The 24,255-nt window shown below is 53.7% G+C and overlaps 2 protein-coding genes across 3 annotated transcripts; one reads left to right on the top strand and one right to left on the bottom strand.

Annotated features, from left to right (window-relative positions):
• The first annotated feature begins 357 nt into the window (after nt 1–357).
• Nucleotides 358–4,354, top strand: GAST (gastrin). 2 transcript variants are annotated; one of them, XM_033181903.1, is made up of 3 exons: nt 358–462; nt 3,817–4,032; nt 4,163–4,354. In XM_033181903.1, exons 2-3 carry the CDS (start codon nt 3,822–3,824, stop codon nt 4,264–4,266), a joined length of 315 nt encoding a protein of 104 aa, XP_033037794.1. In that variant the 5' UTR covers nt 358–462; nt 3,817–3,821; the 3' UTR covers nt 4,267–4,354. The 2 variants fall into 2 exon arrangements, with proteins under 2 accessions (XP_033037794.1, XP_033037795.1); XM_033181904.1 differs by having other exon boundaries at nt 406–462; nt 3,798–4,032.
• Nucleotides 4,355–10,529: 6,175 nt separating this feature from the next.
• Nucleotides 10,530–22,920, bottom strand: HAP1 (huntingtin associated protein 1). Its single transcript, XM_033181956.1, is given in 15 exon segments — nt 10,530–12,956; nt 13,639–13,677; nt 14,840–14,931; nt 15,078–15,223; nt 15,531–15,612; nt 16,295–16,425; nt 19,338–19,404; nt 19,483–19,588; nt 19,797–19,936; nt 20,047–20,178; nt 20,181–20,234; nt 20,568–20,647; nt 22,009–22,436; nt 22,520–22,613; nt 22,887–22,920. Coding segments are annotated over 15 exon segments (2,079 nt in total). The 3' UTR covers nt 10,530–12,502.
• Between the last annotated feature and the right edge of the window lie 1,335 nt (nt 22,921–24,255).

Genomic DNA, 24,255 nt, shown 5'->3' with positions numbered 1-24,255 from the left:
CTTTCGCTGAATCTAAGTCCATCGGGTTCACTCCCTCACCTACCACCACCCACAAAAGTCCCTATGTAGTTAGAGAGATGAGTACCAGGCCTCTGACCCCCAGGATGTGGTGGGGAGCATTGCTCCTGACCAAGGGAGCTTGGTTCCTGCCCCTTAGGTACAGCTGAAGAGCTGCCACCACCCCGCTCCAGCCCCAAACCGTGAAGGTCAACTCCCCTGTCCTTCCCCCACATCCTGGATGACTGACCGACACTAAATGACAGGGCGGGGCAGGGCGATGGGCTGTACCTGTGCCCCACCCCATTCCTCTCGCCTGGACTCATATGGCAGGGTAGGGGTGGGGGGGGCACAGTTGGGAGGGACCTTGAGAGCTTTATAAGGCAGGCCTGGAACACCAGGCAGAGCAGAGACCTGAGAGGCACCAGGCCCAACTGCCACACCGCACACCTCCCAGCTCTGCAGGTGAGAAAACCCAGGAGGAGAGGGGAGAGGCTGGGAAGTGGGGTGACAGGTCCTCTCCCCCATCAAGGTATCAGGCCACTGGCCAGAGTCTGGGGCTCACCCCTTGGGGTCTCCAGAGCTGGGACCCTTTCTTTATCCCAGGATGGAACTAGGTCTTGGCTCCAGTACCTACCCTTGTATTCCCAGCCTTGCCTTCCACCTGCCCTTCTGCCCCAGCCAGGGCCCTGCTCTTAGCCTCTCCCTTCACACTCCTCCCAGCCCTGGGAGGTGAGGAGGACTGGGGTTCTTCTCCTCTCTCTCAGATGAGAAAACTGAGACCCAGAGGCAAGATGTGACTTGCCCAAAGTCACAGGGACTTTTAGGCAGGGCTGGCGTGGGAATCCACAGCTCCTGGATTCCACTTCAAGCCCTTTCCTAGACCAGTACCATCCAAAAGAACATCCTATGATGCGGGAAATGTTCTTTATCTGCACTGTTCAATATGGTAGCCACTAGCCACATGTGTGCTTGAAATGGGGTTAGTGTAAGGAAGTTTTGTTGTTGTTGTTGTTTGTTTTTTATACGGAGTCTTGCTGTGTCACCCAGGCTGGAGTGCAGTGGCGTGATCACAGCTCACTGCAACCTCCGCCTCCCAGGTTCAAGCGATTCTCCTGCCTCAGCCTCCTGAGTAGCTGGAATTACAGGCGCCTGCCATAACACCCGGCTAATTTTTTATATTTTTGGTAGAGACAGAGTTTCACCATGTTGGCCAAGCTGGTCGCAAACTCCTGACCTCAAGTGATCCGACCCCCTCAGCCTCCCAAAGTGTTGGGATTACAGGCGTGAGCCACTGCACCTGGCTGTAATTTTTTAATTTAATTAATTTAAATGTAAAGAGCCACACGTGACTGGTGGCTACAACACTGAACAACTAACGTGTGGTTAGCATCTGACAGTACAGCTCCAGATCACTGAGTTTTCAAACGTTTCTTCAGCAGCAGAATTCTTTTCTTTCAAGGAAAACCTAACAGAGAACCTCATTATGAAAAACTTAATGGCCAGGCACCATGGGTCATGCCTGTGATCACAACACTTTGGGAGGCTGAGGCAAGCAGATTACTTGAGCTCAGGAGTTCCAGACCAGCCTGGGCAACATAGTGAGACCTCATCTCTACTAAAAATAAAAACAAATAAATTAGCTGGGCATAGTAGTGCACACTTGTAGTCCCAGCTACTCAGGAGGCTGAGGTGGGAGGACCTCTTGAGCCCAAGAGGTCGAAGCTGCAGTGAGCCAGGATCACTCCAGCCACTGCCTTCCAGCCTGGGAGGCAGAGCAAGATTCTGTCTCACAAAAAGAAAAAAAGAAAAACTTAAAAGCAGTACTTTATTAATACAAATATATTCTGACAAGAGAAAATTTTTATCATTTTCTTATGATAAAGCCAATCAGAATAATGAGACTAAAAGAATACAAAAATTGCCGGGCGCGGTGGCTCAAGCCTGTAATCCCAGCACTTTGGGAGGCCGAGACGGGCGGATCACGAGGTCAGGAGATCAAGACCATCCTGGCTAACACGGTGAAACCCCGTCTCTACTAAAATATACAAAAAATTAGCCGGGCGAGATGGCGGGCGCCTGTAGTCCCAGCTACTCGGGAGGCTGAGGCGAGAGAATGGCGTAACCCGGGAGGCGGAACTTGCAGTGAGCTGAGATCCGGCCACTGCACTCCAGCCTGGGCGACAGAGCGAGACTCCGTCTCAAAAAAAAAAAAAAAAAGAATACAAAAATCGTGAGTCCAGGGAACAGATGACCATTTGAATTTTACGTTTGTTTGAGATTCCAGTTTAGTTCTGTATTATATTTTCCCCAAACTTGATTCACCCTGATACATAATTGCTAATGGTGACAGCTTAATTTTTTCTTAACTGCTTAATTATAATCACAGGATATTCCTCAGTTAAGCAAAAATGACAGGGGAACCTTTCCTCTCAGGGCTGCACAAAAAAACAGTGTGAGCTGGTCAAGAGTTGAATGTGCTGCAGTCTCCAAAGTGATAACATGCGGTCTGTAACACAGTTGGATGTCTATGTTCTTTGGTATTACTATTTAAAAGTTTCACTTTTTTCTTTTTTTTGAGACAAAGTCTCACTCTTTCGCCCAGGCTGGAGTACAGTGGTGCAATCTCGGCTCACTGCAACTCCACCTCCCCGGCTCAAGTGATCCTCCCACCTCAGCCTCCCAAGTAGCTGGGAATACAGGTGCATGCCACCATGCCCGGCTAATTTTTGTATTTTTTGTAGAGATGGGGTTTTGGTATGTTGCCCAGGCTGGTCTCAAACTCGTGGGCTCAAGGGATCCATCCTCCTCAGCCTCCCAAAGTGCTGGGATGACCATGCCTGGCCTAAAACGTTCACTTTAAATAACAAGTCTTGGGCCGAGCACAGTGGCTCATATCTGTATTCGCAGCACTTTGGGAGGCTGAGGTGGGAGGATTGCTTGAGCCCAACAGTTCAAGACTAGCTTGGGCAACATGGTGAAACACCGTTTCTACAAAAAGTACCAAAAAATTAGCTGGACATGGTGGTGCAAGCCTGTAGTCCCAGCTCTTCTGGAGGCTGAGGTGAGAGGATCACCTGAGCCCAGGAGGTAGAGGCTGCAGTGGGCAGTGATTGCACTACTGCACTGCAGCCTAGGTGACAGAGTGAGACCCTGTCTCAATAAATAAATAAATTACATGACTTAAACAACTACAGAGCCACTAACATGGCCTCAAATTCTGCAGAACAGAACCTAGGAAAACCATTGCCCTAGGATTTGACTTTCTCCAAGAGAAGCAGTGGCTGTAATCGGGGTAGGTAAAGAGAAAAAACACGAGACTTCAGGGCTGGCGTGGAGCTAGCAGAAACTGGAGAATTAAACTGAAGAAATAGTCCACAACTCCACATGGAATTGCAGACTCACCTGGGTGTGGTGGTTCACGCCTGTAATCCCAGCATTTGGGAGGCTGAGGCAGGTGGATCACCTGAGGTCAGGAGTTCGAGACCAGCCTGGCCAATGTGGTGAAACCCCGTCTCTACTAAAAATTACAAAAATTAGCCAGGCATGGTGACACGTGCTTATAGTCCCAGATATTCTGGAGGCTGAGGCAGGAGAATCACTTGAACCTGGGAGGCAGAGGTTACAGTGAACCGAGATCCCACCACTGCACTCCAGCCTGGGCAACAAGAGTGAAACTCTGTCTCAAAAAAAAAAAAAAAAAAAAAATTGCAGACTCATCAGCAGGTAGAGGCCTGGAGCCACATGGTTCAGTCCCCTGCCTCTGGGCCTGTGTGGGGACAGCCTCACCCTTAAGCTAGTCCTTTCTCCCCTTTGCAGACGAGATGCAACAACTGTGTGTGTATGCGCTGATCTTTGCACTGGCTCTGGCTGCCTTCTCTGAAGCTTCTTGGAAGCCCCGCTCCCAGCAGCCAGATGCACCCTTAGGTACAGGGGCCAACAGGAACCTGGAGCTACCCTGGCTGGACCAGCAAGGCCCAGCGCTTCACCACCGAAGACAGCTGGGACCCCAGGGTCCCCCACACCTCGTGGCAGGTAGGAGCTGCTGACTGCCCTGCTTGCCTCACTCGGCCAGGTTTGGCCAAGGTCTCCCCAGACTGGCCCTGACTTCGGTTCCTGGAAGGCAGTCATCCTTCCCCCTTTCTCGCCTTTCTCGCCTCCTCAGACCCATCCAAGAAGCAGGGACCATGGATGGAGGAAGAAGAAGAAGCCTATGGATGGATGGACTTTGGCCGCCGCAGTGCCGAGGATGAGAAGCAACAACCCTAGAACCAAGCTTCAGAGCCCAGCCACCTCCCACTCTACCCCAGCCCTATCCCCTGAAAAACTAACCAAAAATAAACTAGTTTCCAGTGGATCAATGGACTGTGTCAGTGCTGTAGGGCAGAGGAGGGGGACTCATCTAGTGGTGAAGTTGTGGCAGGGAGGACAGCTGAGTGCCTCTTAGGGGCAGGGACTCTGATTTTTCTTGGGTCCCCCAGAGCCCCACATCGAACAAGAATCCACAGGTGTGGGCAGGATAACAGATGGTAGGGTTCATAGCCAGAGTCAACTTTTTTTTATTTTTATTTTATTTTATTTTTTGAGATGGAGTTTCACTCTTGTCGCCCAGGCTGGAGTGCAGTGGCTGGATCTTGGCTCACTGCAACCTCTGCCTCCCCGGTTCAAGCTATTCTCCTGCCTCAGCCTCCCAAGCATCTGGGATTACAGGTGCCCGCCACCACATCTGGCTAATTTTTTTGTAGTTTTAGTGGGGATGGGGTTTCACCATGTTGGCCAGGCTGCTCTTGAACTCCTGACCTCAGGTGATCCGCCCTCCTCGGCCTCCCAAAGTGCTGGGATTACAGGCGTGGGACACTGTGCCTGGCCTCAGAGTAAGCTTTTTCAAAGATAAACCGTGTCACTCTTGGTTTTAACCTTGCAATGTTTCCTAATGCACTTAGAATACAACCTGAACTCCCTGTCACAGCCCTGAAAGCTAGCCCCAAGGTTCTCCTCCTACTCTGCGCCACGTGGCTTCCTCCTCTTCCTCCTCTCGAGCTTACACAGACGTGCCATGTTCTCTCTTTCTCAGAGCCTCCGACTTTGCCGTTCCCTGTGCCTGCAATGCTCTTCCCAGGCACGAATATGGTGGGCTCCCCTTTCCTCCTTAGCTCGTGGGTGAAATGCCTCTTCCTGAGAGACCGACCCCTTCTGCTCCTCACCCTTCACACATAGACCCAGTTATTCTCTATTATGGGTCAAATAAAAGAGAAAAAATCAAGCTTTTTAAAGAATGAATGCTAGTTTTATTCAGAAGTCTTACAGAGGACTATAGATTGAGGCCTCCAGCCCAGGAGCAGACTCTGGCACGATGTTTCAGCCCACTGCTGATATACAGCTGGGGGCTGAAGGCGGAGGTTCTGTATATGCAAAATCCCATCAGACTTGCTCAGAATTACATGACAGCAGAATCACAGCAAGGTTTGGGTCCTAGATCACAGAGGCATCATCACTAACCTCATCAGATGTCATCTTGGAAATGTTACAGGTCGGAAAAGCCAGGGACTAGGATCGTTTCTCTTTTAAGAAATGTGAAGACTCAAGCCGGGCGCAGTGGCTCACGTCTGTATTCCCAGCAGTTTGCAAGGCCGAGGAAGGTGGGTCACTTTAGGTCAGGTGTTCAAGACCAGCCTGGCTAACAAGGTGAAACTCCATCTCTACTAAAAATACAAAAATTAGCCGGGCATGTGCCTGTAGTCCAGCTACTCGGGAGGCTAAGGCAGGATAATTGCTTGAACCTGGGAGGCAAGGGTTGCAGTGAGCCGAGATCGCGCCACTGAACTCCAGCCTGGGTGACACAGCAAGACCCTCTCTCAAAGAAAAAAAAAAAGAAAAGAAGAAAAGAAATGTAGTGACTCAGCCAAGAGACGTATGGGGCCTTGGGCTCTCTCCTGTGCTGTCTTCAAAGCATCTTTCCAGAGGGCTGCACGTCTGTAGTCACAGAGTCAGGGGCTTTGTGAAACTGCCAACAAGCAGAAAGGAGTAAACACGGCTTCTTAACGTTCGTTGCTTCGTCTCACAACAGCAAAATATTTTCTTTAGCGCACATTTCACAATCTGTAGTTGTTTTGTTTGCCAGTTTATTGTCTGCCTCTCTGGCAAAACAGGAAACTGGGAGTGTGACAAGTCCCCCCTCCCTTCTGTATACCTCGTGGCAAGAATAGTAGGAATCCAATAAATATTTGTAAATAATTGTTCATGAATGGCTGGCGCAGGCATTGCTGGTGTCTCACTCCATTTCATCATTGTTCTTGTGCCTGTTGACAGCATTACCTCAGGGCTGTAAGAGAGGGAAAGTGGGCTGGGCGCGGTGGCTCACACCTGTAATCCCAGCACTTCCGGAGGCCAAGTCGGGCAGATCACAAGGTCAGGAAATCAAGACCGTCCTGGCTAACACGGCGAAACCCCGTCTCTACTAAAAAACACGCAAAAAAAATTAGCCGGGCGTGGTGGCGGGCGCCTGTAGTCCCAGCTACTCGGGAGGCTGAGGCAGGAGAATGGCGTGAACCCAGGAGGTAGAGCTTGCAGTGAGCCGAGATGGCGCCACTGCACTCCAGCCTGGGAGACAGCAAGACTCTGTCTCAAAAAATAAAAAGAGGGAAAGGGTTTTCTCTACCCATCTTAGGTCCATGGCTGGGGCTCTGTAATAAAATACAGATTACAAGAGAAAAGCAAGCAAATTTATTAACATGTGTATCACACATTCAACACACGAAGTACCCAGAGATGAATAACTCAGAGAGGTAGCTTAGAATTCAGGCTCACAGTGTCTGCGGCCACACCACCCTAAACGCACCCAGTCTCATCTGATCTCGGAAACTAAGCACGGTCAGGCCTGGTTAGTACTCGGACGGGAGAATTCAGGCTCACAGAGCATCTTCAACAAAGAACAATACATTCACAGGCAAGATAAAGGACAGCAACTTTTAGACTTCCAAGGGTGGCTGTGTGTGGGAAACAGCTTTCTACCCATGGGAGCTGAGCCCTGTCCCCACTCAGAGCTGGGTCTGGTAGCCAGTGGGCCTCCCCCTGGCTTCTCCCACTCCCTGGGCCACCGGTGACCCAAGCCCAGCAGTCACAGCTCTTGAGCCAGCTGCAGAACGAGGGCTGGGGTTCCTACTGCGTGTCCCAGAAGAGGGCTGAGGTTTGGACCCCCAAGCTCCAGCCTAGGTTGGACTTGCAGGTGTGGCTAACTGTGAATGGGAAAGCAGCTATATGGAAAACGAGTGGTAGATAAAGGCTAGTGGGTCAAGTTTGTTATGGAGATTGTGCTGGTGCCACTCCAGGCTGAAAAGGGTCTGAAGTTGTCTCTGACTTGTTCCAGACATTTACAGAAGGAAAATATTCTATGTAAATGAAATTGTCATTCTGTATCCTCCCACCACAGCAGAAGATGTGTCCTTGCGTTGAGTGAGGGTAACCTTATGTCCACCAATAATACTTTGAGAAAGTCTGTAGGAGCAAGCTTCAGTCCCATGGTTTCAGACTATTCTCTGAACACAAGAGTATTGGTTAATTATGTTCTCGGCCCTCCTCGCTGTTGTATGTGTGCACTCACTGCAAGTAACTTATATTTTATTTGAATGTATTTTATTTTTTTGAGACAGTCTTGCTCTGTCACCCAGGCTGGAGTGCAGTAGTGCCATCTCAGCTCACTGCAATCTCCACCTCCCAGGTTCAAGCGATTCTCTTGCCTCAGCCTCCCAAGTAGCTGGGATTATAGGCAGGCAGCACCACGCCAGGCTAATTTTTGTAATTTTTAGTAGAGATGGGGGTTTCACCATGTTGGCCAGGGTGGTCTCAAACTCCTGACCTCAGGTGATCCACCCGCCTCAGACTCCCAAAGTGCTGGGATTCTAGGTGTGAGCCGCCGCACCCAGCCTGAATGTATTTTAAAGCAGTAGACAGAATAACAAAGGAACATGAAACCATGGATTGAATGAACTATTTTATGTATTCAGAGAGAGGAGCCACCACCATTGCCAGAAATACCATGTAAAAATTGGCAATTTGGCCAGGCGCGGTGGCCCACGTCTATAATCCCAGCACTTTGGGAAGCGAAGGCAGCTGGATCACCTGAGGTCAGGAGTTTGAGACCAGCCTGACTAATATGGTGAAACCCTGTGTCTACTAAAAATACAAAAATTAGCCGGGCGTGGTGGTGTGCACCTGTAATCCCAGCTACACGGGAGGCTGAGACAAGATAATTGCTGGAGCCTGGGAGGCAGAGGTTGTAGTGAGCTGAGATCACGCCATTGCACTCCAGCCTGGGCAACAGGGAGAGACTCTGTCTCAAAAAAAAAAAAAAAAAAAAAAAAAAGGCAATTTGGAGGTTGCAGTATTTAGTAAATAAAACAATCAACATTGTGCAACTACTACCAAAAAGTGTATTGTAATGCATCAAAAATCAACATTTTATTCACTGAGTATCAATAACATAAGTCCAAATTATGGAAACCAAAAAATAAAGTTGTCTCCAGAGATTTAACTTTTTTTTTTTTTTTTTGAGATGGGGTTTCACTCTTATTGCCCAGGCTGGAGTGCAATAGGGCAATCTCAGCTCACTGTAACCTCTGCCTCCCAGGTTCAAGCAATTCTCTTGCCTCAGCCTCCCACGTAGCTGGAATTACAGGCGTGTGCCACCACGACCAGCTAATTTTGTATTTTTAGTAGAGACAGAGTTTCTCCATGTTGCTCAAGCTGGTCTCAAACTCCCAACCTCAGGAGATCTGCTCACCTCAGCCTCCCAAAGTCTTAAGATTACAGGCATGAGCCACTGTGCCCAGCCTGGAGATTTAACTTTTATCCTTCCTGGTTGATGGACACTATTGAAAATGTATGTCCTGTTTTTATGCAAATAGGAGGGCAGGGAGCTTTTCTTGTATCTGCTTCTTCTCAACTGCCTTCAGCTCAAAATAGTCCTTATGCCAAAGTGGCATATTTGGAGGTAACATATTCTAGTTTCCTTCAGGACCAAGTGCAGGGCAGTTAAATACCTCCAGAAGCATCTCTCAGTGTCAGATGACAGAGGATAAACACCCTAACTCCCCCACCTGAGGGGTGGGATAACTCTGGTGTGTATTTATTTATTTATTTATTTATTTATTTATTTATTTATTTTTGAGGCAGAGTCTTGCTCTGTCGCCCAGGCTGGAGTGCAGTGGCCGGATCTCGGCTCACTGCAAATTCCGCCTCCCGGGTTCACGCCATTCTCCTGCCTCAGCCTCCGAGTAGCTGGGACTACAGGCGCCCGCCACCTCGTCCGGCTAGTTTTTCATATTTTTTTAGTAGAGACGGGGTTTCACTGTGTTAGCCAGGATGGTCTCGATCTCCTGACCTCATGATCCACCCGTCTCGGCCTCCCAAAGTGCTGGGATTACAGGCTTGAGCCACCGCGCCCGGCCTCTTTCCTTTTTGAGACAGGGTCTTACTCTGTCACCCAGGTTGGAGTGCAGTGGTGCAACCTCAGTTCACTGCAATCTCTACCTCCCAGGCTCAAGTGATCCTCTCACCTCAACCTCCCAAGTAGCTGGGATTACAGGGGCCCGCCAACTTGCCCGGCTAATTTTTTTTTTTTTTGGCATTTTTAGTAGAGACGGGGTTTCACCATGTTGGCCAGGCTGGTCTCGAACTCCTCAAATGATCCGCCCACCTCAGCCTCCCAAAGTGCTGGGATTACAGAATGAGCCATCACACCTGGCCTCTCCCAGGTATTTTCTTGTTTGTTTTTTGAGATGGAGTCTTGCTCTGTTGTTGCCCAGGCTGGAATACAGTGTCATGATCTCTGCTCACTGCAACCTCTGCCTCCTGGGTTCAAGTGATCCTCCTGCCTCAGCCTCCCAAGTAGCTGGGATTATAGGCATGCACCACCACACCCAGCTAATTTTTGTATTTTTAGTGGAGACGGGGTTTCACCATGTTGGCCAGGCTGGTCTCAAACTCCTGACCTCAAGTGATCCACCCACCTCAGCCTCCCAAAGTGCTAGGAATACAGGCATGAGCCACTGCACCCAGCCTCCCCCAAATATTTTCTATCTGTGGTTGGTTGAGTCCACAGACACAAAGCCCGAAGACATGGAGGGCGACTGTACATGTTCCTAAACACTGTTCCAGGTCTGCTCTGGGGACTTCACCTAAGACAGTGGGTGACTCACTTCCGTCCTATCTTTCACAGCCAGGACACTGAGTCAGTCTCTGGGGTGAAAGGATCAGGGAAACATGAACTCAAATCCCAGCTCCACACCAGCCATGATCTGCTGGTGAGAGCATCACTTAACCTACTCTGGCCTGAGTTTCTCCATCTGACAGACACTTATCACCCACTGCCCTCCAGGAGCTGCTGCTATGATTAAACGGCATATTTAATACGAGTTCTTGGCACATTCTTCAATATCAGCATCCACCCTTTCTCCACAACTTCACCCTGCCAAGTGTACACGCACATGCCTGCACACACACACTCCCTAGAGAGACGGCTGGAGGCTGGGCCGGGAGCGCATAGATCCTTTATTTCCTGCACCACTTGCGCACAGGCTGACAAGCAATAGGAGGCTGAGAGGCACTGCGTGGAGCGGGGCAGGCACCCGCAGGAGGCCTGAGTCCCATCCCCCAGCTATTGAGGAACAAAGGTGTGGGAGAGGGTGGAACATGGAAGAGGAAGCCAGGGGCAGGGAGGGGGGAATCAACAGGGAGGGGAGAGGGGCTGGGCCATGGGTGGGAGCCTGGACACCCCCAGGCCACTGGCAGAAGAGGGAGGGGAAGGAGGGAGAGGAGACACACCACTGGGCAGAGGGGCCCTCACCCACCCACACAGAGAGACACTGGTGGTTATAAACAGTAAGTAGGGACCGAGAAGGATGGATGAAGAACAGGGAAGATGGCCAGGTCCCTCAAGTCAACAAGAACCGGGGTGGCCACCGCTAGCCTGGGCATCAAGGGGTGAGGGGCCTCACAACTCCCTACCCGTGGAAGCTGGGCCATTCCCCACTCACGGCTGGGCCTGGTAGCCAGTGGGCCTTCCCTGGGCTGCCATGTGACCCAGGCCTGGCAGCCACAGCTTTTGTACCAGCTACAGAGCGACAGCCGGGGTTCCTACCGCCTGTCCCTGAAGAGGGTGGAGGCCTGGGTCCCCAAACTCCAGCCCAGGTTCATGAACACAGAGGGTGGGCTGGTGACAGACACAGGGTCCCATTTCAGAGGATGGGAAGGAGGGTCTGGGGGTATGGGCTTGGCCAGGCAGAAGGAGGGGCCTCAAGCTCTGTGGGGCCTCTGCAGGCTGCTAGGGAACAGCAAAGCCTGGAAGAGAAGCAGGTGGATGTGAACCAGGGCACTGAAGACCATAGGCCTGGCCTGGGCGGTGGGCAGGGGTCTGGACAACTGTATCAGAAAGACACGGAAAGTTGCCATTGATAATTATGCAGGTTGCCCCCTGCATGTGCCATAAAGGTCATGGTTCAGTTTATAACCTCCACAAGCTTACATGACAGGCCTGCTGAGGCTAGTGCCATTCCACCCTGCAATGATCAAGGGCCATGAGAATGGGGACAGGCCGGAGCGGGTACCAGGACAGTACTAGAGGGGAGGGATGGGCCAGTGAAGGTGCTACAGCACAGGAGTGGAGAGGACAGGCTCAGATCTACCCCTCACCGTGTGGCCCCGAACAAGTGTCCTTAGCTCTCTGAACCTCACCCTCCTCACCTAACCAATGGGGACACATCGCCTGCCACAGGGAATGAGGCTGATGGGAGCTGACACATGTACAATGGCTACTGTGTATGAGTGTCACGAGGTCATCTTTCATGTCCCGCGACTCCTTAAAGAGGCAGGGCTCACAAGGCCTGCACTCAGCAGGTGCAGCTCCCAGACTGGGGTTTCTGGCTGGGGAGAGGAGACCCTGTTCCACCTCCCAACCCTGCAGGAGGCCCTAGCACACCTTCCGATTCACCCAGGAGACTGGTCCAACTGTGGCCCTTGCTGGTGGACGCCTTTGTCCCCGTAGCCTGGGCAGCCCCAGAAGGCCCCTCTTCCTCCCAGGCCCTGGGAGGGTAGCTGGGCCTGTCCTCCAGCCTGGCTCAGCCCCTGGGTAGCTCCACAATCCCACCCCATGTTTGTTTTGACTGCTGCTGCCACTGCGGCAGGGCTGGAGAGCCTGGAGGACAGAGGAGGCAGGGGTGGGAGGCGGGGAGGGGGGCAGGGGACACAGGCAGGCGGAGACGGGAAGCTGAGGCACAGTGTGGGGGCACAGTCCCAGTCCTGACCCCCAGCCCAGCGTCCAGGAGAAAAGGGGATAGAGATCTGAAATCCTAAGCAAATGCTACATAAATGAGCACTGGCACTGCAGTTCCCACTGAAGGGGATCGGATATGCCTGTGCAAACGATATGCAAAGTCCATGCAAATCAGCACGCCAGGTAGGGCCAGGCTGGGGTGGGTGAGCACTCGGGGAGCTTATCCACCCTCTCTTTTCATTGGCACGAGGATCTGCAGCTTGTCCGGCTGGTGGCAGGGAGGCCCCCGTGGAGGCACTCACCTTTCTGGAACATCTTCCGCCTCAGCTGCCGCCTGTAATGGGCATCCTGCCAGTTGGCCAGCTGCTGGAGGACATACTTCATGTCCAGGTGTGAAGGGCCCAAGCCACTGGCCTCCAGGGCTGACGTCACCATGTTCATCCGCGTTGCCTCATCTAGCTCCGGTTCCACCTCCTCCCAGGCCTCAGTCTCCTCCGACACCAGCTCTGCCTCTTCCATCACTCCTTCCTCAGCCGGCACCTTTTCGGCAGTCCCCAGCTCCTCCTTGGACACCAACTCCTCTGCAGGCGTGAAATCTTCCCCCTGCATAATATCTGCTGCCAGCATCAACCCTTCCTCAGCCTCAAACCCCTGCACCTGCTCTCCATCCTCACTGTTGCAAAAATCATACCTGGGGGGGAGACAGCGACATCTTTTGAGGGGCTGGAAAGTCCAACCCCCCAGGCCCACCCCCACCCCTGTCTGCACACAGATCCTGATGGTTCCTCCCCGTTCTGTCCCAGCCAGGGGAGAGGGGAGCTGGGTACCAGCTCCGAGGCTTCAAACACCCAGCCCATCCCCCTTGTGAGAGAGAGGAAGAATGGTCACCAACACTGCACAGGCCCTACCTTCCTTTATGTCCCTGACCCTGCACGGAAGGCACCAGCAGGACTAACACCCCCTTCTGCCTCCCTCCTGCATGATTTAACCTTCACAGCACACCCCACAGCTACTTGCCATAGGAACTAATTCATTCTAGACAGACTCAGGTCAAATGACTTGCCCAAGGACACACAGTCAGGAAAGTGACCACGCTGGGCCTTAGTCCCAGGGTTCCCAGCTCCTAGGCCAGTGCCTGTTCACCTCTCAGCCCCTGGTCAGTCCCCACTCAGAGCTGTGTGGAATCAAACAGCCATCCAGAGGGCAAGGAGGATGGAAAAGGGGGGCAGCTCCTTCCCAGAACAGTCCTCAGCTCAGCCAGCCAAGCCAGCAGGGCCTTCTTCGGGGTTGCAGGGTGGCAGAAACAGAGGCAAGTGGCTGTCTGGCTGCTGAAAGCTGAGGACAGGTGATGGGGGAGCCCCTGGCAGGCTTACCTTAGGCTGGATGTGTCCCCTCTGGGCATCTCATACTTCCTTCAAAGAGAAAAGGACCTTCATTATGAGACAATGGAAGCTGAAATTGCAGTTCCTCAGGCTCGGTGGTGCTTAGGCAGTGGCCATGAGCAGTGGCTCACGCCTGTAATCCCAGCACTTTGGGAGGCCAGGGTGGGCCGATCACCTGAGGCCAGGAGTTCAAGACCAGCCTAGCCAACATGGTGAAACCCCATCTCTACTAAAAATACAAAAATTAGCTGGGCTTGGCCAGGCACAGTGGCTCACGCCTGTAATCCCAGCAATTTGAGAGGCCGAGGCAGGAGGATCACAAGGTCAGGAGTTCGAGACCAGCCTGGCCAACACGGTGAAACCCCATCTCTACTAAAAATACAAAAATTAGCTGGGTGTGGTGGTGGGCACTTGTAGTCCCAGCTATTCAGGAGGCTGAGGCAGGAGAATTGCTTGAACCCAGGAGGCGGAGGTTGTAGTAAGCTGAGATCGTGCCAATCTGGGCGACAAAGCAAGACTCAGTCTCAAAAAAAAAAAAAAAAATTAGCCGGGCTTGTGCCTGTAGTCCCAACTACTTGGGAGGCTGAGGCAGGAGAATCGCTTGAACCCAGGAGACAGAGGTTGCAGTGAGCCGAGATCTCGCCACTGCACTCCAGTCCAGGTGACAGAGTGAATGAGACTCATCTCAAAAAAAAAAAAAAAAAAAACAAACCTCAGGCCGGGCACAGTGGCTCATGCCTGTAATCCCAGCACTTTGGGAGGCTGAGGCAGGCGGATCATCTGAGGTCAGGAGCTTGAGACCAGCCTGGCCAACATGGTGAAACCGTGTCTCTACTAAAAATACAAAAAATTAGCCAGGCCTGGTGGCACACGCCTGTAATCCCAGCTACTTGGGAGGCTGAGGTAGGAGAAGTGCTTGACCCTGGAAGGCAGAGGTTGCAGTGAGCCGAGATCACGTCTCACTCCAGCTTGGGTGACAGAGTAAGACTCCATCTCAAAAAAAAAAAAAAAAAAAGTACCTCAGGGGGAAGTGATGGGTCCATGTTGATAGAGAAACAATGAGTGGAGGGGCTGACGCAGTGAACGAGGTGGGTATAGGCAAGCGTGGAAGGTCAGAATATGAGGGCAAACCCCCTCCCCACTACAGGAAAGGCCATGGCCTACAGGGCAGGGTAGGTCCCCAGCCACATACCTTTCCATAAAATACACAGGGTCTGAGATCATCCTCCTTAGAGACGTTCTGAGCTCCTCAGCCAGGGTCTCCTGGAAACCAGGAAGAGTCTCCTATGGTGGAGAGAACAGATGGGGACCCCCACAGAACCCCCACCCATAGGCTCAGGCACAGACGGGAACTGGGATCTCAATCAGCCACCAAGGCTGAGATACAGGCACAGAGGCAGAAAAGTGGGCGGCCAGGGGAGGGTCCTCACCAGAGGCATGCAGTACGGGGAATGGGTGGCAGACCCAGCGGACACTGGGGGTTGCTGGCAGAGGGTCCTCACCTCCTCCTGCGTCTCATTCAGCATGCCCCCACAATCCGTGTACTTCTGCAGGTCCTGCAGCTGGGAACCCACCCCGCAGGCTCTGCTGGGTCCCAGGCACACCCAGTCCAGCACTCCTACTATCCGCTCTCAGGCTGAGGCCAGAGGCCCAGGCTCTGGACTCCAAGTGTCATGCGGGAAACCCAGGGCAGGTCCCTGCACTGCACACCACTCAGACTTTGATGGAACTGTCACCTGTTGGGCTGTGCCAGGCATGGAGGGGGTGGACAGGGACAAGACTCAGTTCCTGCTAGTCCTCTCCAGAGTCAGTAGCTACCAAGGGCCTGGGGTCCCCTCTCTGGGCCAGCAGCTCTCCAGGGTGGGGGCAGGAGCCTGGAGGGAAACTCACCTCCTCCTGGAGCTGCATCTGGATTTCCTTCTCCGAAGCCAGCTGCTTCTGCAACTTTTCAGTCTCAGCCCGGTGCTGGAAGGACCCAAAACCAATGAGCCCCCATCTGCGGCCTACCCATTCGGGGCACCCCCTGCTTCCAGTACGTCTTCCCAGGCACATCAGTGAGTCCTTGGCAGCCCGTGAAGTGAGAAGTCACACGGAAGGAGGGCAGAGAAGGCAGGGGAGTCACACAGCCTGGTTCCTAGAAGACTCCAGGACCCTCTCTGGGCCTTGGTCTCCTCCTTAAGACAACAAGGGGTTGGCCGGGCGCAGTGGCTCAAGCCTGTAATCCCAGCACTTTGGGAGGCCGAGACGGGCGGATCACGAGGTCAGGAGATCGAGACCACCCTGGCTAATACGGTGAAACCCCGTCTCTACTAAAAATACAAAAACTAGCTGGGCGAGGTGGCGGGCGCCTGTAGTCCCAGCTACTTGGGAGGCTGAGGCAGGAGAATGGCGTAAACCCGGGAGGCGGAGCTTGCATTGAGCTGAGATCCGGCCACTGCACTCCAGCCCGGGCGACAGAGCAAGACTCCGCCTCAAAAAAAAAAAAAAAAAAAAGACAACAAGGGGTCAAGATAAGAGACTCTCTGAGGTCTCCTGACTCTGACACAGAAAGAAACCTTGGGCCTGGTGGAGCCGAGTGGAGGCAGGGAGAAGGAAGTTAGGGTCCCATGGGGCCACGACAAGAGGGTTCCACACATACCAGACTCACTGTCCGGCAGCGCTGCTGCAGCTTCAGCACCTGGGCCTGCAGCCGAACAACCTCCTGCTGCTGCTGTTTGTAGTTTTCCAGCCTAAGCACCAGCACCTCCGACAGCTCAGCCATCTGCTGGCTGGCCTCCACTGAGGAGGGCAGAGGACAGGTCAGCCCTGTCTCCCCTGGCCTTTGGGGACCAGCTCTGGCCCTCCCAGATGCCTCTGTCTGCCCCACCCTCAGCTGCTGCACTGTGCCAGCAGGTCCCGCAGGGATTCGCATTCCTCACTCAGGTCCTCCATTCAAGAAATGTTCATGGACTGATACTGAGCAGGGCACCAGGGTGAGTGTTCAATAAGACCCAGCCGCCACACTGAGGTAAAGTTGGTGAGCAGACATACCACAATCACACACCATACAGACCATGATGGGCAAATGTCAAAGGTATATGGGTCAGGGACATCACAGCTATGGCACCCAACCCAGACCTGCAAGGTCTAGGAAGGATTCCTGGACAAAGGAACCACTAAGCTAAGACCACAGGGGAAGTGAAGCTTAGCCAGGCAAAGAAGGGAAAATGTAGGCCCAAGCTAACTGGAAAGGCCCAGAGGCCATCAAAAGCCACTGGGAGGGGGAGGGGCCAGAGCAGTGCACAGGTTTCCAGAACACAGTGGGGGCCAAGGGGGTGGGGTTTATCCTTTGGCCAATAGGAAGCTATTTGGGAGTTTTAGGCACAGTAATGAGGTGGTCAGACTTCGGTTTGTTTATTTGAGCCTGAATCTCTCTGTTGCCCAGGCAGGAGTGCAATGGTGCGATCTCGGCTCACTGTAACCTCTGCCTTCTGAGTTCAAGCGATTCTCCTGCCTCAGCCTCCCGAGTAGCTGGGATTACAGGGGTGAGCCACCGCACCCGGCTATTTATTTTTTAAGAAATGAGGTCTTCGGCAGGGCACAGTGGCTCACCCCTGTAATCTCAGCACTTTGGGAGGCCGAGAGGGATGGATCGCTTGAGGTCAGGAATTCAACACCAGCCTGGCCAACATGGTGAAACCCCACCTCTACTAAAAATACAAAAATTAGATGGGTGTGGTGGCACACACCTGTAATCCCAGCTACTTGGGAAGCTGAGGCAGGAGAATCGCTTGAACCTGGGAGGCAGAGACTGCAGTGAGCCAAGATCATGCCATTGTACTCTAGCCTGGGCGACAGTGAGACTCCGTCTCAAAAAAAAAAAAAAAAAAGAAAAAGAAAATGTGCCAGGCATGGTGGCACACACCAGTAGTCCCAGCTGCTCAGGAGGCTGAGGCGGGAGAATCGCTTGAACCCGGGAGGCAGGGGTTGCAGTGAGCCGAGATTGCACCACTGCGCTCCATCTCAAAAAAAAAAAAAAGAGGCCGGGCGCGGTGGCTCAAGCCTGTAATCCCAGCACTTTGGGAGGCCGAGTCGGGTGGATCACGAGGTCAGGAGATCGAGACCATCCTGGCTAACACGGTGAAACCCCGTCTCTACTAAAAAATACAAAAAACTAGCCGGGCGAGGTGGTGGGCGCCTGTAGTCCCAGCTGCTCGGGAGGCTGAGGCAGGAGAATGGCGTGAACCCGGGAGGCGGAGCTTGCAGTGAGCCGAGATCCGGCCACAGCACTCCAGCCTGGGCGACAGAGCGAGACTCCGTCTCAAAAAAAAAAAAAAAAAAAAAAAAAAGAAAGAAATGAGGTCTTGCCAGGTTGCCCAGGCTGGGGTTGGAGTGCAGTGGCTATTCACAGGCACGATCCTATTACTGATCAGCATGGGAGTTTCTAACCTGAGCCAGTTTACCCCTTGTTAGGCAACCCAGTGGTACTCCACTCCCTGGACCATACTGACCCCATCGGCATAGTGTACTACAGTCCAGAACTCCCAGGCTCAAGCAGTCCTCCCACCTCAGCCTCCTGAGTAGCTGGGACCAGAGGTGGGAGCCCCTGCACCTGGCCAGGTTTGGTTTTAGAAAAACTCTTTGAGGCTGTGTACAGAAGTTCCTGGTAGAGTTCGAGTAGAGGCAGTGTGACCAGTTAAGAGGTATCCTGGACTAGAGGCAGCCAGAGTGGGGAGGGGGAAAAAGACTTAAGCCATTCCTAGGAGGTAAAAGTAACAGAGTTTGGGGACTGGTTCCTACTCTAGTAGCCTAGGGACCAGTAGGACCATTCAGGGAGTTGCAGAACCCAGCAGGAAGGAAGGTCAGGTCAGGGGTAAAGGGAACAGCAGGAGTTCAGCTGCTGCCACTTTGCGTCTGCATCTCACCAGCTGAGGAGTTCACTTGAACTCCTCAGGCACAAACACTGCTCCTCAATCATCTTCATAAGCACACAGCATCTAGGATGATGCCAGGCACAGCCACTGCCTCATGCATGACTCTGAACTGTCCCAGCCCTGGGTGCCTGGTCTCTGGCAGCTCATGGCTCCCCCTTGCCTGCCCCAAATAAGAGGAGACAGGCTTGGAGGAGACCTACCACTTTATTTTTTTGAGATGGAATCTTGCTATGTCGCCCAGGCTGGAGTGCAGTGGCACGATCTAGGCTCACTGCAAACTCTGCCTCCCAGGTTTAAGCGATTCTTCCACCTCAGCCTCCCAAGGAGCTGGGACTACAGGCTGTGCCACCATGTCTGGCTAATTTTTGTATTTTTAGTAGAGACAGGGTTTCTCCATGTTAGCCAGGCTGGTCTCAAACTCCTGACCTCAAGTGATCTGCCTGTCTCAGCCTCCCAAAGGGTTGGGATTACAGGCATGAGCCACCGCGCCTGGCCTGAGACTCACAACTTCTGTCGAGCTCTTTATAGTTTGCACAAAGTACCTCCTCAGCTGTTGACACTCTTAATCTTCATAAACCCTGGAGAGATCAGTGGGGCTGAGACAATTAATCCCCATTCTAAAGACAAAGGTTCAGAGAGGTCAAGGAATGTGTCCAAGTTCACACAGCTAGGAGTGCCAGATCTGGGACTTGAACTTGGATCTCCATACTCCACATCTTGAGTTCTTTTCTCTGCTCCTTGGGACAGCCCCCCAACCCGAGTGACAACATTACGTACAAAACTGCTCCACACATTCCAGAATGAGCATCTGTTCCTCATCCTCAAGGGTGTCAAGTAGAGAGGCCTGGAGGGAGGGAGAGAGGAAGGGACAGGGAAGTCAACACCCACTGCTAGCAGGCACGCCCTCCTCCCCCATTCTCACCTCTTCTCTCAGCTGATGATTCTCCTCTTCCAGCAGCCTCAGCTTCTCCTGAAAGGCTTCCAGCTGTGGGCAGTGGTGCTAGTGCAGCAACGCCTCCTGCGAAATCCTAGGGGAGGGAGGAATGGGAGTCAGGGTGCAGAGAGTGGGGCTTCCCAGTTCCCAGCCCACCCAGGGCCTCCCCACCAGGGCTAAGAGCGGTGTTCTCAACTAGTTCCAGCAACCCTGCCGGCAAGCACATCACCTGTGTCCCTCTTAACAAATGAGGAAATTGAGGCTCAGAGAAAGGACTCACAGGTGCAAAGGCAGGAACTCACAGCTTGGGGGCATCACAGGGATAAGCACGCTGCTGGTCTTCCTCTGCTTCCTCCTCTTCCTCCTCATCCTCCTCATCAGAATCTGAGTAGAGCTGGAGGAGGTCATCCCACAAGTTCACCTGGTGTCTGAGGTGTAAAATCTGGCAGGAAGAGAGAGGAGCCATGGGCTGGGAGTGGTAGGGGCAGGAGAGGGTCCTGGCATGAGGTGGGTGTAGACTGGCCCCCTATCCTCTCCTCCCCACTCAGTTACCTCCTCCTTGGCTGAGCCCAGCAGGGCTTCCAGCTTGGTGTTCTCTTCCATCAAAACACTGTTCTGTTTCACCATGAACTGGCCAATGCAAGCTGCAGTGTTCAGGTCCCTGTCTCTCTGCAGAAGGACCGTCACCCATAGGTAATGCTCTCCCACGTGTCTGGGATCTCCCAGACAGGTGGGAGAAGCTGGTGGGGGCGGACACAGGGGTCAGAGGGAGGCTAGGCCCCTAAGAGAACCCTCCCCATCCCCTAGTTCTCTAGGGTACTAGACCAGAGTCTGCCATTAACCCACTGTGGAACCTGACTCAGTTTCCCCTCATGGAAAAAGAAGATCAGACCAGATTGGCTCTGAGAGCTCTTCCAGCCTGAACATCCCACATCGACCTGTCTTCCATAAGAAGGACCCTTACCTGGGCCCCCAGAGAGACTACCAATCAGGAAATAAACAAGACCCCCACCCCTACAGGACAGGACAGAATTAGAATAAGGGCCTGCCTGAATCAGGAAGACAGTACACACCTCCTCCAGCAAATATAACATCACTTTGACGTCTTCCTGGGTAATCTTTTTGACTGGCGGATGTAGGTTAGGAAACAGTGCTGCAGGAGGAGGCAGGTGGGGAGAAAAGGCCCAGCCAGGTCAGCAAAAAGGAGCAGATGCTACCAGCAACCAGCTGTTTCCCATCCTATCCTCAGTTCTCCAACAAGGGTCATCAGGAGAGAAGAATGGGCTCCCCTCCTGCCCCCCACATCCGTCCCTTACCCCTTGTCACTCAACACTCCTTTCCCTGCTCCCAGGGCCAAGTGGACTGGGTTTGGGGGTTTTTCTGTTTTGTTTTTATGAGACAAAGTTTCGCTCTTACCCCCAGGATGGAGTGCAATGGCATGATCTCGGCTCATTGCAACCTCTGCCTCCCAGATTCAAGCAATTCTCCTGCTTCAGCCTCCCGAGTAGCTGGGGTTATACACGCCCGCCTTCTTGTTCCTCTTCTGCCTCGTGGCGGGTATGTATAACCCCAGCCACCACGCCCGGCTTATTTTTGTATTTTTAGTAGAGACAGGGTTTCACCATGTTGGCCAGGTTGGTCTAGAACTCCTGACCTTATGATCTGCCCGCCTCGTCCTCCCAAAGTGCTAGCTGGGATTACAGGCGTGAGACCACGCGCCCGGCTTTTTTTTTTTTTTTTTTTTTTTAAACCCCTGGAGGAGCCTGAAGTAAGCGAGTCACAGTCCTCCAGGCTCAGAAACTGGGCTCTCCCAACACCTGGGTCCCTGGCGCCTAGGAGAATGGAGACAGCCAGGGGAAGTATAGCCTCAGACTGGCTCATCACCCCCTACCCAGAAGGCAGTGCAATGGAGTCTCCTGGGTCAAACAGACGCAGCCACTTACCCTGCACCTGTTGCGTATGCAGAGGACAGGAGGAAGACTTCACCAGATTAGGGGACACTCGAGCCTCTAGGCCCAATCCAGGGATCTCCCCCGACCCGCAGGAGGATAGAAGGAGAGAAGGGGCGGGGAGAAGAGCGCGACCTTGCCCCCATACCCGCAACCAAAAAGTGGGCAAAACACCCCCCTTCGCGCACCCACCCCTCCATTGCACGCAAGCCCGGTCTGCCAGCGCGGGCAGCGCCCTCCTGCAGACCCCCGCCCCTCTCCTGGCACTGCGGTAGACCCAGGAGAGGGGCGCTGAGGAGGGGCAGATCTGCCGCAGCAAGAGGCGCGTGGAGGCGGGTGGACGAGCGCGCAGGCCCCAGGACCTGACTCGGGCACAAACCAGGGGACAAAAGCGGAGGAGATGGGGAAGGGGTGACCAGACAGATGCCGCAGTGACATCGCGGGGGTGGTGGACGGGTGACACTGAGTGCCAGAGGGGGCGGGGCGCCTGGACCCGATGGGGCCACTTCCTCCCTGGAGGTGCCCCAGTCCCCACGCCGTCCAGGACCCCGGGGGCCCGATTTACCTTCCTCCAGCTCTCGAATAAAGGCGGCGCGCTCAGGGCCGGACACCCCGGGTGGCCGGCCAAAGTAGGCGGCTGGTGTCTTCCAGATGCCCGCTGCCTTTCCAGTCCCCAGGCCAGTGGCCCGGGAACCAAACGGCCCTTGGAATACGAAGCGGGCCCACGGCGAGTACGAATTGTTGGGCACAGACCGGACATCCCCTTGGATGGCCGAGAATGCAGACTGGCGCCGGGCTCCTGCCTTGACTCCAGCCTCGGAGGCCGGGCGAGCTCCGGTGCCGGCTTCCAAGAGGACTTGGGATCCAGAGGCAGCTCGGGATCCTGCTCTCTGTCCAGTGCCCCGTGCCTGCGGCTGCGCAGAGGGCTCCAGAGTGGGACTGGCTGAGGGCGAGGGTGCACAGGTGAGTGCTGCTGGGTCTCCGGGTCTGGGTCTGGGTCCGGGTCCGGGTCCGGGTCCGGGTCCGGGTCCCGGTCCCGGTCCCGGCCGGCTCCCAGCGCAGCCCCTCCCGGACACCTTCGGGCGCATCTCGGGTCCGCTGTCAGCTGCCGCGGCGGGACCTTTATAACCTGCGCCAGCCGCCGGGCCGGACCACGCGTAGGGGTGGGGGCTGCCGAGAAGCAACTAATAGCAAGCGGGACTCAGAGTAGCGCGGGAGGGGAGCTAGTGGTGACGGAACAGAGCACAGTAAGAAAAGGAGGGCAAGAAGGGCGAGTGCAGGTTCCGGATGGCTCCGAGTTGGGATGGGAGCGAAAGATTTCTTCTCCCCTCTCTATCTCCGGAGAATGGTTTTGCCCAAAGCCGCAGCTGCCCCCGGACTCGCGGGACCCCGGCTGGGGGCGGTCCCTTCCCTGCTCGCGCGCCAGGGTTTCGGGTGCCTTACCTGGTGTAAAAGCTGCCAACCCAACGTTGTGCATACGGTCTGGGGTGGCCAGTGCATTAGGGCAGCGCTGCGTCTTTCCTGGTTGACTGGGAGAGACATTCCAAGCTCCAGTGCGCTTCCAACGTGCTGCCCCGCCTGGCTCTGCAACCCTGACCCTCGCGCTCACACCCCAGTGCTCGCGCCACTCGACATCTTCCATTTGATTGGATTAAGTAGTTCTTCACCTCCAACCCTAATTCGCTTTGCCCTCCTCTTGCCATGCTGGCGAACCCCTGTTCTCCTTGGGAGACACCGCTTAAAAGTCTCCCTGTACCCAGGCGCAGTGGCTCACGCCTGTAATCCCAGCACTTTTGGAGGCCGGGGCAGGCGGATCACCTGAGGTCAGGAGTTCCAGACAAGCCTAGCCACATGGCGAAACCCTGTCTCTACCAAAAATACAAAAATTAGCCGGGCATGATGGCGTGCGCCTGTGGTCCCAGCTACTCAAGAGACTGAGGCAGGAGAATTGCGTGAACCTGGGAGGTAGAGGGTGCAATGAACCGAGATCGTGCCAATGCACTCCAGCTGGGGCTACACAGCAAGACTCCCCCTGAAAATAAACAAATAAATAAATAAAATTAAAAACATTTTAAAGTATCCTACTGGAAATGTTGGGTAGACAATTAGCTGTATAATTCCGAGTGTAGGGGAGAGACTGGACTGGAGATTTAAATGTAGGAGTCATTGCTCTTTGATGGCCATTTAAGGCTAAGACTGGGTGAGATCCCCCAAGAGACTTGAGAGAAGACAGATAAGAGCGCCCAGGATTAACCCCCCTAGGATTCAGAGGGCAGAAAGAGGAAGAGGAGGCATCAAAAAGAAGACTGGGATGAGTGGGGCAGTGAAGTAGAGGAAAACCAGGAAAGTGGGGTCCTAGAAAGTAAAGAAAATGTTTCACGTGGAGAGTGGCTACCAGTGTTGGGTGGTGCTGCTGGTCAAAGACTGAGGATAGAGACTCAGCTTGGCAAACTGGGGTCATGGGCACCCTTGGCAAGAGCGGTCTTGCAGGGCCAGGCACAGTGGCTTACACCTGTAATCCTAGCACTTTGGGAGGCCAAGGCGGGTGGATCACCTGAGGTCAGGAGTTCAAGACCAACCTGGCCAACATAGTGAAACCCCATCTCTACTAAAATACAAAAATTAGCTCGGTGCGGTGGCGCAAGCCTCTAAACCCAGCTACTTGGAAGGCTAAGGCAGGAGAATTGCTTGAACCCAGGAGGCAGAAGTTTCGGTGAGCCAAGATTCCACCACTGCACTCCAGCCTGAGCAACAGAGCAAGACTGCCAAAAAAAAAGAAAGCGGTCCTGGTAATGGAGGTGAGAGAGACCAA

This window comes from Trachypithecus francoisi, unplaced genomic scaffold (genome assembly GCF_009764315.1).
Source record: "Trachypithecus francoisi isolate TF-2019V2 unplaced genomic scaffold, Tfra_2.0 Lachesis_group20, whole genome shotgun sequence".
NCBI classification, from domain to species: Eukaryota; Metazoa; Chordata; class Mammalia; order Primates; family Cercopithecidae; genus Trachypithecus; species Trachypithecus francoisi.
This window is presented reverse-complemented; position numbering and strand designations above follow the sequence as displayed.